This window comes from Cetorhinus maximus, chromosome 20 (genome assembly GCF_964194155.1).
Source record: "Cetorhinus maximus chromosome 20, sCetMax3.hap1.1, whole genome shotgun sequence".
Classification (NCBI taxonomy): domain Eukaryota; kingdom Metazoa; phylum Chordata; class Chondrichthyes; order Lamniformes; family Cetorhinidae; genus Cetorhinus; species Cetorhinus maximus.
This window is the reverse complement of record NC_135898.1, coordinates 16,365,379-16,384,705: the sequence shown is the minus strand read 5'-3', so window position 1 is coordinate 16,384,705 and position 19,327 is coordinate 16,365,379. Positions and strand designations below refer to the sequence as shown.

Below are 19,327 nucleotides of genomic sequence, written 5' to 3'. Positions count from 1 at the left end.
TGTGCTCCTTGTTTGGACATCGTTGTTCTGAGGAAAGCCTGCAGCCACACACTTCTACCACTAGATGAAGCTTCAGAAGCTCGGGAAGTGGCAGATCCTTGTACGTATGCCGACAGTATATTAATGCACTCAGAGGAATTTGCTTTGTCCTGATTTTGCATTGGCAATGCCCTGAGCCATCCAGTAGTCTTGAAAGCAACCACTCCCTACCTTCCCCCCATGGTAATAGCCCTTTTACAATAAATACTGAATATTCTCCCAATAGATCAGTACACAAAGACATAGCACAATATGGTATTTAGCCATACACAGCAAGAAGGTTTCAGGTTGGATTTTTGGTTGGGGTTGAGTTAATGAATCAAGCTGGCATGACGATGGCATTGCCAGTATAGCCAGTCAGAATAGCCCATTGGGTAATGTTCCACAGCGAGAATCATGCCCAATTAAACCTACTCTATTAACAGCGACCTAGGAGAGGAGAGGAACAGGTTGCAAGGTGGGCAGAATGACAGTCAGATAGCTAGGCATTTACTTCACTGAAAAGAATCCATCTGCAACTATTGTATTCTTTCCCTGATCAAGGTACCAAATCTCTGAAGTGTTTCAAATAAAGCCGGATAGCACATATTACTGGCTTTTTAGGCAAAGCACAATTAGCGTTCTGTAAAACATGTTGCGTAATATCCTACAACCTGCCATATTCTTGGAAATTAAAATCAACAGCAAGATGAAATGGTTCACCTTTTAGAATACCTTTAAAACGCTAGAGGGCTAAAGGCAATTCCTCATAGGTCTGTCAGGGGACTTCACAAGGTTTGGGCACTGTCTAGGCACAATGTAATTTTATGGATTGTGTCTTTCATTAAAAACATTTCAATCAGACTCTCAGCTGAACTAAGGAATCTTATTGAAATATTATATTGAGGGGTCAAGATACTCAACTCACTGCCCTAAAACATGCAGCAGGCAATTATGTGCCTGATTGGGGTTAAAATACATCGCCCCTTCCCCCACCCCACCCCACTAAACTCAACTTGATCTCTGCTGTTTAATGGTCTGTTGACAAATCCTGCCAAGATTCACACAGGAATGATGGCCAGAAGGCAACAGGGTACAGGAAGATGCCCAACACTCTCATCACCCTCAGGGAGAAAATCAACAGTAAAAACTGACTGACAAGGGCTATGTTTAAATGCCAACTCACCTGATTTTCATAGTTCACACAAGCCTGCACTTTCACTCTGTAAACTAGTAAGCCAGGAAGATGTGCCTGCAATCGCTGTTCACTCCTTTCAATTACTATAAAGTCCAAATAAGGGCAAAGCTGGTGATACCATCCACCCCCTAGCTGCCATTAACCGTCCCCCGATCAATTCGTACAAAGGGTACCAACCTGACATGAACTGTCCAATCCCTCAGCACAAAGCAATGATTAATCCTTTTGTTGGAATAATTTATTTTTGAAAATTAAAAAGGGTTGAAGTTAATGCAGACTTTGGCAGCTATGGGCCATTCCTTACGGGGAGCATTCCATTTCTTTTAGATTTTTCCTTTATAATGCAATCTATCTGATTTAAGAGCAGTTCTCCTGTAGATGTTAGGTCTCAGTAATGGATACATGCACTTAACAAAACTTTTAAGAAGAGAATTTACTTGTTTCTGAAGCAGGGCTCATTCATAAAGGTTCACTTGTGATATAAGATGGGAATTATGTCTGTGTGCAATGTAATTTGGGGTGTAAGTTTTAAATCTGCTTTCAGCTTAGCCAAAATCCATAGATTTAAAAGATCAGCAGTGGGTAAAGTGCAAGAGGTCCATGTAATGGCTGCTATTTCCTAGCTTTCAAATGAAAACATCCCCATCAAAACCACTTCTCAAAGCTTCAATAATGTCACCTTCTTTGGCCATTGGATTTTGTTCTGAGCTGTTTCGCAAGCAGCATTATGTCAGCATCATTTCCATTGAACAGCTAAAGCGACTTGGCATTCAGTTCCCGACAACTTACAGAGTTCCTGTCCTGAACCACTCAGTCCCAAAACAAAAGAGGTTACTGAGTCATGTCCCCCTGCAAGAAAGTACAACCCTCCTTTTTCTACAGAGGCTCCTTATATCGCCAGATCGCTGAGAAGCATCATCCCATGACGTGGGCCATACAATGCTGCCTCTCTGTTGCTTTCACAAAACCTGCACTGTTTCAGACTGCCAAGTCCAGATAACCAATATTAATTTTCAGTGTGATAATGCTGATTGGCTTGTGGAAATGCTGATGTGAGTAGCAATTAGAGGCTTAGTTTTATTCACCAGGCTCCAGAGACTGGAGCTTTTTTTTTTGTTACTTCTATTTCTTTATTTAATCCGATATAATAATATCTGGAACATAGAATCTGAAGTAAACTATCTGCTCAGTGGCAGTGCAATCAGAATCATAGAATTAGACAGCACAGAAGGAGTCCATTTGGCCTATCCATCCATGCTGCCTCTTTGAAAAATCCTCTCCAATTAGTCTCACTCCTAACTCATTCTCCAGAGCTCTGCAATTCTTTCTATATACCCAATTCCATTTTGAAAGTTACCATTGAATCTGCTCCTACCACCCATTCAGGAAGTGCATTCCAGGTCATAAGAATTCGCTACATAAAAAATGCTCCTTATCTTCCCTCGGCTCTTTTGCTAATTATCTTAAATTTGTGTCCTCTGGTTGTGGATTCTCTTGTCATTGGAAATGGTTTCTGTTTATTTACTCTATCACAACCCTTCACAATTTTCAATATCTCTAGAACATCTCCCCTTAACCTTCTTTTCTCCCAAGGAGAACAACCAGAGCTTCCCTTGTTCCTCATTGTTGGCATCATTCTGAAAAACCTTCTCACCTTCTCCAACATCAGACTGTAACCTTAACCCTTGTTTATCTTACCAATAACCATGGATTTTAAAGGTTCTTAAATGAGGATGGCAGTTGATTTTGGATGATACATCAGTAAGTGTATTTTTTTGAAGAAACATTATGTTGCCACATAACAGGAGGATGCAGGGTTGATATTCCACACTACTGAGTCCAGTCTCGGCTGTCTCGCTGTTGTCCAAGGCTGAACAGTTCCCAATGGGGAGGTTAGCCCAGTTGGAGGGAGCTTGCTTGGCAACTCCCAGAGTCCTTGGAACAGGCAATTCTCTCACTCTGTTAACCATGGATGAGTTATAGTGAGGGAGACCAGGGATTGTGGAGAAAAGCAGAGGGAGCTTGCCTTCATGGATTAAAAGAAAAGAATACACAGCAGCTGATTGCTGCTGAACAATTGCATCTCCTTTGACTCTGCAGCATGCAGTTATGATGACAGTCCAGGGCAGCCAAAGTGACCACTATTGCCCAACGTGCTATCAATCCACCATCAACCCTTCCACAACAACTTTTCTAACGTCTCTTATCTAGCTCAGATAAACCAATCTTGACACAGAGGTTTCAGCTATCTTCAAGCACTCTTGTTTTAGGGTCATAGTGAATGCTGTCAGGTAGCAAGATTGCATGACTAATTCTTGAGTTCGAGATGGCAAAAACTTCTACTGGAAATAAATTTCAGTTCCTGCCAAATACCGTGGGTATCAAGCAAGGTTTCCATCTAGAATTGATCCATAGAATCTTACTGTATAGGAGGGCATTCAGCCCTTCCTGCCTGTGCCAGCTCTTTGAAAGAGCTGTCCAATTAATACCATTCTCCTGTTCTTTCATCAAAGCCCTGAAATGTTTTCCATTTCAGGTTTATCTCCAATTTCCTTTTGAAAGAGCACACATGTTTTCCTGGCATCAGAGAAGGCAGTGCCAAGTTGGGGTTGTTCAATTCCCATTTGAAAATGACGATAGAGTTTGCTTCCATCGCCCTTTTTAGGCATTGTATTCTAGGGGGGGAGAGCTGGCGAGAGACCCACACTGCCCCTTATCGAGATGACCCACTGAACAACAAGCCAGTCAGGCAGTGGCGAGGCCAGTGGCGGTCCTTCCCCGGGAGGTCTTGCCTCTCGAGAGCTGCCGGCCAAACAGCTCCTGTGCTCAGCAGCGCCATGGGAGGCGATGGCTGCTGCAGGAAAGACACCTACTGGAGCCCCAGGATTGCGGAGCAACCCAAGCCACAGGTGAGTAATGTGGGAGGGTAGGGGCTTCGTGCGGTGGGGGTCACGGGGAGAGAGGTGTAGGAGGATCGATAGGAAGGGCAGGGGGTTGGCTCTCAGCGGGCCCTCCCCCCACCTTTTCCTAATGTCCAGTCCCTCTATCTGGCACTGAGTGCCTTTGATCACCCCAAGGTGGCAAGCTGGCTACTCAATTTTACCTGTCAGGTATCCCAATGGTGACAGGCCTGCCTGCAGCTGGGTTAATACCACCAGTGGTGAGATGAGGCCCTTAAGTGGTAATTAATTAGCTACTTCCGGTCCCCAATTGCCAGTGGGGCAGGAAGGTCGACCATGGGCCTTCCCACCCTGAACTTAATTCTGGCGGATGCAGGAAGGCAGCAGGTTCCGATATGCCCCCATCCCACCTAATTACATGCCCTTCCTGCCTCCAAACTTGCCACCAGTGAGAGCAGAAGATCCTGCCCTTGTCTTCCCTTTCATCCATCCTTGTTCTGAGTGTTGGCCGCACTAGCAACAAGCTTTCTGCATTGGTTTCTATTGGCTGCTGCCCTTAGGGCCTGTCCCATAGAGACGCCAGTCCATATTCTGAGATTATCCATTCTCCCATCTTGGGTCTTCCTTATGCACATTTTCCAGGTGTTTTGCCTTGCATTGCCTCATTTTCCAAATACTACCCTCCTGTTTGCATCGCGTGTCCAGGAGCTTCCTTGATATCACTGCCTCAAACAATTTCCTCTTAACACCAATTTTCTCAAGCACCCACTATTATGTCCACTCGGCTGTCCCTAACATGCATAATATCCTTCTAAGTCCTTTCATTTTAATGCTCTTATTTGAGCCTCGTCACTTTTCTTGATGCGCCAGCTTCCCCAGCAATACATTGTCGCCAGTGACACACAGGCTTTCAGAAGACAAATTTTCATTGCAATCGAGATGCTGTAGCTACTCCATATTCTTTTAAGTCAGTTCAGAGCACCATGACTCTTGTTACGTCAAGCCTAAATTTCTTTGGTAGGTTCTGCATCTTCCGTGATGAGCGACCCAAGATAGCGGAAGGTATCAACCTACTGCCCTAGATCACAACAACTCACTGCATAAAGAAATCTTCTCATCTCCCCTCTGGTTCTTTTGCAATTATCTTAAACCTGAGTCCTCTGATTGTACTGGCAGGGGATAGAGTTCCTCCCTTTGTACCCTAACAAAACCCTTTTTAATTTTGAACAGCCTTATTAAATCATTCTTTATTGAGCTGAAGATGCAGTCTGAACCTACAAAATAGATACTTTAAACCATCCTTCCTGCCAGATTAGATACACATGTGTCCAGTGCTTAAAATAATAAATAGGATCCATGAAATTGAGGATGCTGATCACTTGATAATAAATATTACAATTCTAGCCTCTTGTGCATCCCCGATTTTAATCACTTTATCACTGGTGGCTGTCCCTCAGCTGCCTAGATCCTAATCTCTGGGATTCCTTCTATTTCTCTCTTCTCCTTTAAGACACTCTTTAGCATCTATCTCTTCAACCGAGCATTTGATGTCCTGGTATCTCTTCAGGTGGCTCATGGTCAAATTTTGTTTGCTATTGCTGCTGTGAAATGGTGTGGGAGTTTTTAATCAATGTTAAAGGTGCTATATAAATGCAAGTAGTTGTTGTATGCAGGTCACAGGGTTCAATTCAAAACCAATCGAGAGAGAAGGTTTTCTCCAGTTTTTGAATTGTAAAGTCAGGATTTGTGGCTACATTGCAATTCAACTAACATGGCTTGGGAACACCATGTTCAAACATGCTTCAGTTTCCAAGGGAAAATAACTTGGCATAAACTTTGACACAAAAATGCATCACGAGCACTTCACAGATTCCTGAGAAGAAAAGACAACAAGTTAAAGGGGAGGTTGGGAGGAATGCTCAAAGAAGTGGGTTTTAAGGATACTCCCAAACAAGGTCAGCAGATGGGTTTGAGCAGGGAATTCCAGACAGCCTGACCTAGGCCATTGAAGACGTAGCTGGCAATGGTGAGGCCAACAGTGCAGAACGAGGGATAAAAGGAGCCCGTCAGGAAAATGGAGAAATTGTGGAGGGTGGGGTTGTTGGAGAGATCGGGAAAGGACCGAAGAGGGACTGAAAACTGGATGTAACATATCCTAGCTGGTTGGAATGAGGTGGGTTCAGGTGGGACTCCCGTTTTATACCCCATCCGATTTTATGCTCCACTAAAACCAATGGAGAGTAAAATTGAGTGGATACAGGCTTCCAACCTAAAACTGCACCATTCAGGTCCAAGATATATTAAAACTGGTACTTAGATTTCTCTATGTTGTACCCTGAAGCAAAAAGATGATCCATTATCAGGTTTGGAGCACTGTCATCCATAAAGCCTTGGGTGACAGCTATCTGAGATGATCATCATTTCTGTTGCATTACAATAATTCAACATGGACATTCTGATTAACTCTGAAGAATATATAGCTTTTATTTGACAAAACACTTGACAGAAATATTTGCTTAAAAGATGGGTCACTGACTCCTCCAAAATTGAGTAAATGGGCCATGTGGTGTGCAACTGCATGGAAGGAAGGTCCCACATTAGATCTAATTTCCATGTGTGTCCGGAGCTCTCCTCAATCTCAGCAGGAGAAATTGAAAGCTTTAGACACTGCAGCCAGGGCACATTTTCTAAAATTCAGAGTCACATCATTCAGGAAAGGAGTTAGGAAATACTTATTCTTCTTGCAAAGAGTCATCAACCTGTGGAACTCCAGTCCACAAAAAGCATTAGATATTAGCTTAATTGTGAATAGAGTTTTGCTAGCCAAGGGTATTAAAGGAATTGGAGCCAAGGCAGATGGGTGTAATTAAAACACAGATCATCCACAATCTCATTTAATGGTGGAAAAGGCTTGAGGGGTTGAATGTCCTTCTGCCTGTTCTTATGTTTAAATCAGCCAGGCTTTCCATTTACAATTCCTTGCCAGGATGCTGGTATGCAGTTGTCAGGTTTAGATAGAATCAGGTTCAATACACATGGCCAAAAAGCACTGAGTCCAGGAAAACACATACAAAAAACAACAATAATTTGCATTTATGTAGCATCTTAAATGCCATAAAACATCCCAAGATGCTTCACCAGAGCAAAAAAAATTTGACACTGAACCATATGATGAAATATTAGCACAGGGATAGGCGAAAAAACTTGATAGAGCAGTGGCGAGGTTCAAGGGGGGAATTTCCTGAATGTAGCTGAAGGAACGGCTACCAGTGGTGGAGCGTTTAAAATTGGAGATGTGCAAGAGGCCAGAATTGGAGGAGCACAGAGCTCTTGGACAGTTATGTGGCTTGAGGAGGTTACAGAGATAGGGAGGGGTGAGCCTGTGGAGAGATTTGAAAACAGGAAGAATTTTAAAATCAAGGTGTTGCTGGACCAGCAGCCAATGTCAGTCATTGAGCATAGCAATGATGAGTGAACAGGACTTGGTGTGAGTTAGGATACAGGCAGCAGAGTTTTTGACTACATATCTTTGGGTTTCCAACTCAGTCCTTACTTCAGCCACCAGAGGTGCCCAAGTCATTATATTTGGACAGAGATTTTTCCAGATGAATGCAATTGCTCTACAGTAAAGAGAGACCAAAATATACAAATATGCTTCAACCTTTAAAGATTTTTTTATCAGTAGAGACAGCTTTCGACTTCTTTGTGCTCCCTAATGATATACTTATCCACGCTCTATCAGAGAATATACAAGCTATCACATGTGGACTTACTTTCCAGAATCAGAGGTGTGTCACATCTGAAATGTGATAGCTAAGGTGAGACATGCAAATGTAACATCAAAATGAAGAACATGCTTTATACAAAACCTTTCAATCTATTGTAGTTGGAGTTCATAATGGAGCTTTGATCAAGAAAGACACTTCAACTCATGTAACAGTGAAAGGTGGCACCAACACAAAGGGATCTTTGTCAGCACCTGAACATTCCCTCAATCCTTTCTCTCTCTAGAAAAGCATTGGATTGTTTCTTGAAATCGTTTACAATGCCCACTCTAATGGCCTTACCATTAATTACGTTATTCAACAAATTTCTTGTCATTTGGTGTTTTTCACCCAAATCTTTTGCAAGATTCTTCCTCCACACTTCATTTTTAAATGGGGGTTTCCTGCCATTTAAACAATTTTCCATCACAAACAATTTGATATCAATTTTGTTCATATGTTTTGGAAGCTATTATCTGTCACAGGGGTACAGTTGACCTGTAGCACAAATGTCCAGATAGTGTATCCATCAACCTATAGCTGTGTGTACTTTTAAGAAGTTAGAGCTTGCATTTAATAACAGGAGTGATTTACATCAAACCTGAAAAAGGGATACAATTGATAAACATTTTATGAGCAAGAGAGGCAGATCATTAAGGTCCATAAATATTAAATAAGACAGATGAGATAAATCATGAATCTCACTTCAAAGTAAGTAAGAATGTGGCATCGAGGCTTTAAATTTAAAGTAGTGCATAGCAAATTTTAAACAGAAATATTAGAAATAACTTCTGTATCAGCTGTGGCTTGGTTGGTACCACACTTGCCCCTGAATCTCTGGGTTCAAGTCCCACTCCTGGGCTTGAGCACAAAAATCAAAGCTGACACTCCGGTGCAGTAGTGAAGGAGTGCTGCACTGTTAGAGGTGCCGATTTTCGAATGAAATGTTAAATCGATGTCCAATCTGTTTGCTTGTGTGGATGTAAAAGATTCCATGGCATTATTGTAAAGAAGAGCAAAGGCGTTTCCCTAGTATCCTAGCCAATATTCATTCCTCAATCGACATCACGTTAATTGGCCATGATCACATTGCTGTTTGCGAAAGTTCCTATTAACGGCCGTGTTTCCTACATGACAACAGTGACGAGATTTGAAAAAGTATTTCATCGGCTGTAAAATGCTTTGAGATGTCTGGCGACTGTGAAAAAATCTACATATATCCAAGCCTTTCTTTGTTACTCCAAGAATGATATATGTTTGGAACAATCTAATGGATGGGAGAGGCAAAAACATGATGTTCAAAATAATCTTTGATCCAACAAAGCTCATTGAGGTTGTATTGATCTGATTCCACTCGAATAAACAATGATGGGCCAAGTGGCATTTTTTCTTCTATAAACATTCACCTGCTCTGCTTTCAAGCTCGTTAAAATGATGGGCTGGAATTGGAGCACTCATCCAAATGGAGATATACCACAATTCCTTCATCATCACTGGGCAAAGCCCTGGAACTCCCTACCTAACAGCACTGTGCAAACATCTTCACCACATAGACTCACCACTATCTTCTCACAAGGGCAATTAGGGATGGGCAATAAATGCCGGCCTCATCTGTGATGCCCACAATTGTTTTTATTCATTCATGGGATGTGTGCATCGCTGTCTGGGCCAGTATTTATTGCCCATCCCTAGTTGACCTTGAGAAGCTGGTCATGAGCTGCCTTCTGGAACCACTGCAGTCCATGTGGTGTAGGTACACCCACAGTGCTGTTCCGGAGGTGATTTATTCCCAAGTCAGGATGGTGAGTGGTTTGGAGGGGAACTTGCAGATGGGTGGTATTCCCATGTGCTTGCTGCCCTTGTCCATCTAAATGGTAGTGGGTTCAGAAGGTTCTGTCTAAGGAGGATTGGTCAGTTCCTGCAGTGCATCTTGTAGATGGTACACACTGCTGCTACTGTGCACTGGTGGTGGAGGGAGTGAGTGTTTGTGGATGTGATGCCAATCGAGTGGGCTGCTTTTTCCTGGATGGTGTTGAGTGTCTTGAGTGTTGCTGGAGCTGCATCTATCCAGGCAAGTGGAGAGTATTCCATCACACTCCTGACTTATGCCTTGTAGATGGTGGACAGGCTTTGGGAAGTCAGGAGATGAGTTACTCATCGCAGGATTCCTAGCCTCTGACCTACTCTTGTAGCCACAGTATTTAAATGGCTAGTCCAGTTCAGTATCTGGTCAATGGTAACCCACAGGATGTTGATAGTGGACGATTCAGTGATGGTAATGCCAATGAATGTCACGGGGTGATGATTAGATTATCTCTTATTGGAGGTGGTCATCAACTGACACTTGAGTGGCGTGAATGTTACTTGCCATTTGTCAGCCCAAGCCTGGATATTGTCCAGGTCTTGCTACATTTGAACATGGACTGTCAGTATCTGATGAGTCGTGAATCGTGCTGTACATTATGCAATCATCAGCAAACATCCCCACTTCTGACCTTATGATGGAAGGAAGGTCATTGATGAAGCAGCTGAAGATGGTTGGGCCTAGGACACTACCCTGAGGAACTCCTGCAGTGATGCCCTGGAGCTGAGATGACTGACCTCCAACAACCACAACCATCTTCCCTTTTGCTAGGTATGACCCCAATTAGCGAGAGTTTTCCCCCTGATTCCCAATGTCTCCAGTTTTGCTAGGCTAGAGTGCCTTAATGCCATGTAAAATGGCCATTCCGCATTTTTGAACCTCAACAGTGAGTGTCAACAGTCTATTCAGCCATTGGCAAACCTCACGACATTCTCGTGGAGGTTACTCAAAGCCAGTCAGCACCGCTTTTCCTCCTCCTCGCCATAGATTGACGTGACCCAGTTGTACTGCCCCCTACTGCCTCAGCTGGCATCGACCGGTCTAGAACAGACCATGAACCAAGGGACTTTTCGTTTGATTGAGCTGAGGGACTCCAGCTCAGTGCGGTATTTATGTCACTAGCCCAGTGAGGGAACTGAGTTATGTGTAATTGTATATATCTGTTTCTTGGCGAATCTTGATCAGCAGAGACCGGGTCGTTATGTAGGGCCCAATCTGTTAACCTAAGCGAGCAGGTATAGGGTTGAAACGGCGGGAAACTGTTTTTAATGACAGTGTGACTGGTGATACAAATTGAATTTCCCTGCAAACCATCGAGTTCCCCTCAAAGTAAATTACCTCTCGCCACCAAAGTCTAAAGCGTTCACGCAGACATAGAAGAGGGAGAAAAGCACAAAAGATGAAGAATGTTGACATTGATCAGAACCCAGATTTGATGAAAAGGGTCCTGAATGTGACTACTCTTTCAGCCAGTTAAGATGCTGGCAAGTTAAATGGCGTTTCATTCACAACACTTGAGCACTCTCGGCTCGTAAAGTTCCATTAACACACTTTTCTTCGTGAAACTCAGGAGCAAGACAGTAACTTCGCCTCGAGATCCGTCTGACAGCTTTTAAGTTCTGCCAAGCAAGTTGAAACAAAAGAAATGATTTTTTTTTAAAAAAAAGCCTTCTAGGAATCAATAGGCTCCATTGGTAACGCGAATGCGTGTTTTGAAAAGTTTCGCTCGCAGTACGGTTACAAATGCAGCCAGTCTTCCTTCTCCCACCGGGGGAGCTGGGTAAACCACTGACTGTGAAAGGGGCTGAAATTAGGCCAAGGAGTACTGGGGTGGGCTGTTTCTCTTTTGTTGAATTTATGAAATTGACCTAAAGCTGACAAGTAGGTCATCGGGAAAACACATGCCAGGACTTTTGATGAGTTAAACCAAACTTACGAATAAAACGATGTGACACATGTGTGACTTGCTTGTTAAAACGTGTATTGCAACTGCTGGGACTCAAAAGCTTCGGAAGGAATAATCTCCTATTTTTCGTTTAAATATGTTACCGCAATTGCCCACATTATCTTATTTTTGAAAGGAGAAATGAAAGCTGGGAAGCTGGTGGGTGGAGAGAAGGGGGGGGGGGGGGGGGTGGTGGGGGGTGCGCTGCCTGTTACTGATTGGTAAATAGAAGCTGGAATTGACACTTGCAGAGGAGTGGAAGAGGGGGACGGCCACAGGCTGATTGGCTGCTCTGCGAGACGCACAGGCTGTAATGAAGACAGAAAGCTGCACATTCCAAGCAGTGCAAACTTGTGGTGAGGAGCTGAATGTTGAAATCAGTGGAGCAAGCTTCATGAATCAGCACTCCTTATAACACATTATGTGCACAGGGAACTGAAAGAGAGGTGAATTAAAACAGAGAGAGAACCTGGCTAGTCTGGATAATGAAAAAACAGAGACAGGTATTGATATCTTCGAGGCGTTCTTGTTTCTAAAGCAGAGGGCACAATAAAACTAAACACTGTTTTCTATAAAGGCTGATCCTCAGAGTGAAGCTAAAAGTCCAACAGTGCAGAACAGAGAAAAGTAACTTTGCCATCTACATACAAGACTTTCCAACAGCAAAGAGACCAAAGGAAAATGGGACAGAGAGATATTTCAAGCAAGACTTGCTGGAACTTTTACAGTGTGTTTCTCCCACTGAGCATAGGACTGTTTGCCTGTTGTGTTGCGATGGAAGTGGAGGAATCCAGCTGGCAAGCAGACAGTCGCTTTTACATCAAGCCACCACACTGCGTGGATATTCCTTTTGCCCTGAGACTTTGTAATAACGTAGGTTACCACAAGATGAGCCTGCCCAACTTGCTGGACCATGAGACCATGGAGGAGGTGCAGCAGCAGGCCAGCAGCTGGGTGCCTCTGCTGAACAAGAACTGTCACCCCAACACCCAGCTCTTCCTGTGTTCACTCTATGCTCCCATCTGCCTGGACAGACCCATCTACCCGTGCCGCTCACTCTGCACGGCAGTCCGAGATGCCTGCACACCTGTCATGGAGTTCTTTGGCTTCCCCTGGCCGGACATGTTAAAGTGCGACAAATTCCCACTTGATAATGACTTGTGCATCGTCTTTCCAAATCCGAATGCCACTCACTCGACCAACTCGCAAGGTAATATTTGCCGTTTGCGCTATGCTCTTAAAAAGTATGAAATGTTGAAAAGAAACCCGTTAATGGTTGAAATGCTTGAAAGGGGGGAATAACTTGACTTGAGCGCAGAAATGACCCCTAAATGTCTTCTATTGAAATGTCTGCTTTTCCATTGGCGAAGTTTATACACTGGCTTGGGCTGAATTCTTGTTTTGCGCCGTGTTTAGGTTGATCCAGTTTTTAAAAAAATAGGATGCTGAGAAGTATATCCAGGGAGCGTCAGCAGACAGGACTGGACCATGTGGAACCATTTCTCGTTCCTCGATTCTTGGAAACGGTGCTCAATGTGATGTCAATCGGTGGAACAAGAGGGAAAAGAACTTTCCTTTTTGTGACTGGAGGGCGAATGGGGAGTTGGGATGAAAACAATGGTAGCAGCCCTGCTCTCGGAATGGTGAACGGTTTGCCCGTGGTGTGTGTGTGTGTGGACTCTCGCTCTGTTTTGCTTTTACTTTTCAGTGTTCGTTTGTTTCTTCCGTTTCGTTTGAAGAGTTTCGTTCAGCCAATCTGCTTGTGAGCGAGGCCACGTTGGGTGTCTCGATCCAAGTCAATTGGAATGGCTGCAATGATGGGTTGGCGACAGGGTACGTCAAGGACAGAGCTGTTAAATACCCGTGCTGCAACATTTTTCCAGTCTGACCGTTCTTGCGGGAAACTTTTACTCCGCACTTGTCTCAAAACATTCTCGCCATGTAGGTCTCTGGGGCAGGGTTCAACTAACCCTGAACTTGTGTCCCTCCAGTTAAACGCGCTAGTTTGTCAAAGTGACCCTCCCTAACTCTAAAGTAGCGTTGGCAATGGTTAAATTAATAGATAATCCAGAAGTTTGTTCAAAGAAATCTAATCAAAGGGATCTTGAACGCTATAGTTCAATCATAAGCAGTTTTTGATTCTATTCATGCCTTTGCGATGTCTGCATGGTTTTAAGTTTTCTGTGGAGGGCACTTTGGTATTTATGTTGCAAAGGGAGAAGGTACCTGTCGGTTACTCTGTTAGATCGAAGCAAGATGATATCGCACCGGCTAATCAGCATCATGACAGAATGCTTTTTTATTAGGATCTTGTTTGCGGTTGTTAGATTGAATGTACAAAGTCCGAATGTGTGCTTTTTAAAATTACATATCCGGTGCTGAGCTCGCAGGTCGGGCAATATGTACTTACTGTGGTACTTGGTAACATTTCCCTCCGTAGTCTTTCACTGGGGCACGTTCACAGGAGGTGCACATTGAGTGCATTCATTATGAAAAAAGTTGAACTGATTTTCCTGAAATGAATCGCTGGGCATGTCATTGGGTAAGGGTGTGGGAGATAGATCTGGCTGTTCCTGTCTGCAGGAAAATGCATATTCTTAAGTCATTGGGCAAGGGTCATGCTCTTCTCTCTCTCCTCCACCACCCGCCCCCCACCCCACGGTTGAAGAGCCTGAAGACATTGCCCAGGCCATTGTAGTGAGGTACCAGGAGGTTAGCGATACTTGTGAAATGACCGTCCAGTAACAATCTATAACTTCCAGTTAGAAAAGGAAGCAAACTGGTAAGAGGAAAAGGTTCTGATAAGGCTGCGAATAGTAAATTGTCATTCACATTGTTGAAGTTCAATGGGACGTTGCTGGACTTAAAAATCAGTCCCCCTGCTGGGCAGTGGGAACACTGTCCTTCCGTTCTGCGAGATTTTCAGCAAATGTGCGATGTGTGTCTTAGAAGGGACAATTGTTGTATCGGCCTTATTAAATGGCCTACTGATAGAACGGAGTTTAGACTAGCTTATCTGACCCTGAATAAACATCCAAATAAATGGTTGTTTTTGTTTAGCTTCTGTATGAATGTTGTTGAATAATTACTGTTCAGTAGTTAGTATTCAATTCAAATCTCTCTTCCCTCCCCTGAAGGCATTGGTTTCTTGCAAGGATAGAGGGTCTGGATGCCAATCACATTATATCTAGCCAAATGCCCATTTTGAGATTTGCTAATAAGTATTTAGGCTATTCCGCCTTTGGGCAGCTGTGCCTACATCTGCCTAAGTTTTGGAATTCCTGCCTTTCTACCTCCCTCTCCTCCTTTTAAGATGCTCTTTAAAATCCACCAAAACTGTTCCAATCACTCGTTCTGTGTCAATATTTTTGTTATATAAAGGCAAGTTGCCATATTGGTCAGTTGTTCACTGCATGAACTTCATTGGCATAACAATGGTCTGTACATCAGTTTGTTATATTTTAAGGTGCAGTCTGAAGACTGGGATTTAAGCAGTGAGGGTTTTTAACACCAGAAGTGACCCACGGGCTAGAGCCAGGCTGAAAACAGTCGAAGTCTAGGCCTGATCACGTGAATTTAGTTCAGTCTAAATGTAACATTTATATTTAACCAAAAGATTCTCTTTGCAGATCTATAGAGATTTTTTCTCAAAATGAAATGTAATATAAATTGAATACAGTGATGAAGAATGCAATGGGACAAGATTGTCATGCAGTCAGAAGAATCATATTTATATTTCTCACAAAGTGACAGCCTGAACTGTTTAGCAAGTCTGCAAGCTTAATGTTTATCTTGATCAAATTATGAAACACTGATGAGTAATTATTAACAGATTAGCATTTGGGTCTGTGAATGGAGTGATAGCTGTAAAATAAACAGTGCCTTCATTGCTGCTTCCTTCACAGAACAAACTTCCATAGACATTAATGAAAGGAACAGTTAGATGGAGTTTCCGAATTGAGTGCAATTGGTGAAATAAGCACAAATTGCGCTCATTTGGTGAAGTGTTTTGTCCACAGAATTTCTGTTCATTCATTTGCATATTGCTGACTGGAAAATCTGCTATCAACTAAAGCACTCAGGCTGTATTAAGTAACCCTTGATATTTAAGTAGCAACCTAGTGAAGTTCAATTCATACAGATGAAAATGGGTTTGTCACAAAAATAAGCATTTTAAATTGCAGTACCAATCAGCTACTTGTAAGTAATCTGATTTTAAACTGCTGAAAATGCCTTCTGAAATGTACACAAAACTGTTTACTCATTAAATTGGAGTACAGTTAGTTTCTTGTAAATTTAAGAAAAGTACATAAACCTTTTAAAACACATTTATTAGTGTCCTTGCACCCTAAAGATTAATTTTTGGAGCTAACTCAGTGAGAATTAATTTATCCTGGGTTGTGGCCAGTTTTGTGGGCTATGTCCAGTTTCTAGCACAATGCATTTTTAAACTTGAAGCCCCCTCTTGACCCAAACCCATCTGTTGTATGCAGTTAAAATTCCCTCCTACATCACAAAAGAAGAAACTTCTGTAGAGTTGATGCGTTTTTTCACTTTGCTGGCATTCGCCATGCCCCCTTGCAAATGTGTAGAATCATGTTAGGTTACTGTTGCATAGACACTCTTATTCATCTCACCCCAATGGCTTTGAGGTCAGCAAGTATTTGACTGTATGGGCCATCTCAATCCAGTCATGTCTTTGCTTCATACACGCACGTTATATTCAAGGAGTGATTATCAAACAGCAATTAGAAGAGGGGATCATTTTGACTTCTTTACCTCTCAACAGCCTGTGGGTATTGAGACAAACTGGAGCTCCATTCCTGTTGAGATCAGCCAGCTCCACATAGACCATGGAGCAAACTTTGACTCTTCATAATCTGTAAGAGACAGTTTCACACTGGATAGAGCAGTTAATAACTGAGCTACTGAGGTTTTCTTGCTTTTAATTTTCTCAGTTGCAAACACAGAAAAGTTAGTTTCCGACTGTGAGTTCCGTGCACAATCGCTGGTTGCAATTTATGGGGAGTGGCCAAGGCTGTGGTCCTGTTTCTTTTTGGACACCGGTTACTTATTGACACTTGATCTGACCCAGTCCAGCTGGCTTACTTGGTGGAAGCGGCTTGTGCACAATGTGTGTCAGAAACTCGTGGTCCAAGATCAATCTCACTGGGCACTGTCAGTGATTTCCTAACAAGACATGAGTTATGCCTGAAAATAGATAAACGGGGACTGTCATCTTCCTGGGTCATTTGCAGACCTGCTCAGTTCTCAATGCAAAGCCACAAGCAGGCTCAGCTTGTTACAGGTGCCACTTGGTGGTGGTGGGCATCACTAGATTCTGGGATACAGACTCTGTACTTCAACCTTCTTGAAATATTAACGTTAGAATTTTTTTCAAGCAGTGAATGCATATTTTAAATGAGACAAGGTGAATGAATTGCACCTTCCAGCTTATAACCTCATTCAGTTGTTTTGTGAGCCTCTTTATCTGACCAGGATAGCACAGTTGATGCACGAATGCATAAATATGTGTGCGCAGACATGTAGCACATGGACACTCATTTATACATTGTTCACATGTACATTTTAGACAGATGTCCCTACATGCTGACATATACAATTAATACAGATTACATATACACACAGGAAAAGAGCAAACATACACATGGACAGACCAACGTACACATGGACAGACCAACACACACGCCTTTTTATTCCATGACGTTCTTATGTTTCACTGTCAGCAGTGAAGACTTTGTATATTCCTTTTTGTAAATTCCAAATGACCTATAAAGTGGGTTTGGGGGGGGGGGGGGGGGGTGGTTGGTGTGGGGTGGTGGGGGAAATAATTATGTTCAATTTTTATGGAGAAAGCTGAGTCTTAGAGCAGGGCCACAGAAGTATTAGGGCTCTGGTTTTAATCACAGTGCAGTGAGTGCGTGTTCTGTTCATCAAGTGACCTGCCTTGAGGTATATAAAACAGTCTCATTTCTCAATGACAAGTGTGTGGTTTGGAATAAAAGCAGCTGTAGAAATGTAGAAACTTGAGTGATTAGAGCTACAAATTAAAATAAGAAAGACAAGCTGATTAGAAAATGAAAAATATTGGTCCTATTTTATTTTTATAATAGAATTTCTTGGCTGTGGTCTGCTTGTTTGGAGGAGTTGTGAAAGAGGGTGTAATTGTGAAGGCATGTGAAAAGAGATGAACAGATGCAAATGTAAGAGCCAGATCGGGAAGCATTTTTTCACATGTTCTGGATGTTGGAACAATTAGAGCTTTCCAAACTGAGATGGATAGATTTTTGTTAGTTTATGGTATTTAAGGATATGGAACAAAGGTCAGAAGATGGAGCGGATCAGCCATGGTCGAATTGAATGGTAAAGCCAGCTTAAGGGACTGAATGACCCACTCTGTTCCAAATGCTACTATGTTGCTATGTTGGGCTTTGGGTGGGGGTGGGGGGTGCCAAGAAAGAGTGAGTTGAGCTCTCCTGTTGAGGGTCAGCAGATAGTATCTATTGAGGTGGAATATCTAGAACCTTGGGATCAAAGAGGTTTACAGCACAGAGGAAGGTCGCTGTTTGGCTCTTCATTTAAAACAAGCCGAAACACACAAACTGCCCTTCCCCCACCCGACACAAGAGGACAGAGAGAGAAAGAAAGAAGGATAAGAGGGCAGAAACAGGGGGCGAGAAATCATCTTGAGTTGGAGGGAGAGAAGAGAATTCCTTGTTGCATGGTTGACAGTGTTAAAGACACGTGATTTAAATGCAAGTTAATTGTCACACCCCTGGTATTAATAAATCATCAACAGAAGCAGCTGAACTTCAGGTGCTATCACCAGTCTATGGTGCCGTGTTCCCATCAGCTGAGTTCCCTTTGTTGTAAAGTCTGTTTTGGAGACACCAGGACACAGTCTGGGACAGCTCTGTGCTGTCTGCTCTGATACAATCTTTCCTAATTACTTTTAACAGTGCAGTATTAAATTTTAACTGTCCTCCAATATAACTGAGAGCCCCTACTGATATTCCTTGGACAAGGATTGTTATTTGTGTGTACAACTGCTGAAGAGCTAATGAGTATCAAGTGCATAATGTATCTTCACACACACCTTTCCCCCAAAGCTCCTCTTACTCTTCGTGAAACTACCACTGTCTTCTCTGCTAATCTTTTAACTTTCAAGTTTATCCCATGGAGAGCGATGTTCTAATCACCTCTGAGCATCACTCTTGTCAGTTTGTATTTATCAGCTTCCCATGGGCTTCTTCAAGGTCCAGTTAGAAAGCCCGCTGATATGCAGAATAAGCACCATGCCCTTGATGACACTGTATTGGAGGCGGCTAATCCAACAGTTCATCGAACTAGTGAAGAAAGTGTCTCATCATTGGTGTCAGAGCGTTGAAAGTTGCATTAAGGTGGGAAACAACACGCTGAATTTTAACACACAGAAACAGATGCCTTAGACCGAACCCAAGCTTGCGCAGTGCACTCACTTTGGAGTTTAACGGAGATGGGTCAACGGATGGGTAGTCAACCCACTCCCAGGAGGTGGGTTGGCAATTTAAACACTTTTATTGAGGCTGACAGTCTCGAGGTTAACCTGCTTTGTAGGTTTAACAATAGTTGTTTGGG

At 42.9% G+C, this 19,327-nt stretch overlaps 1 protein-coding gene across 2 annotated transcripts in view; it reads left to right on the top strand.

The window, feature by feature from the left end:
* The first annotated feature begins 12,020 nt into the window (after nucleotides 1-12,020).
* The window catches only part of LOC144694898 (secreted frizzled-related protein 1-like), a 98,041-nt gene continuing 90,734 nt past the window's right edge, over nucleotides 12,021-19,327 (top strand). Inside the window, exon 1 of one of the 2 annotated variants that reach the window (XM_078565632.1) lies at nucleotides 12,021-12,899. In XM_078565632.1, the coding sequence (XP_078421758.1) occupies nucleotides 12,371-12,899 (529 nt within the window). In that variant the 5' untranslated portion in view covers nucleotides 12,021-12,370. The remainder of the gene's footprint in view (nucleotides 12,900-19,327) is intronic. The other variant, XM_078565633.1, reaches the window with a different exon arrangement.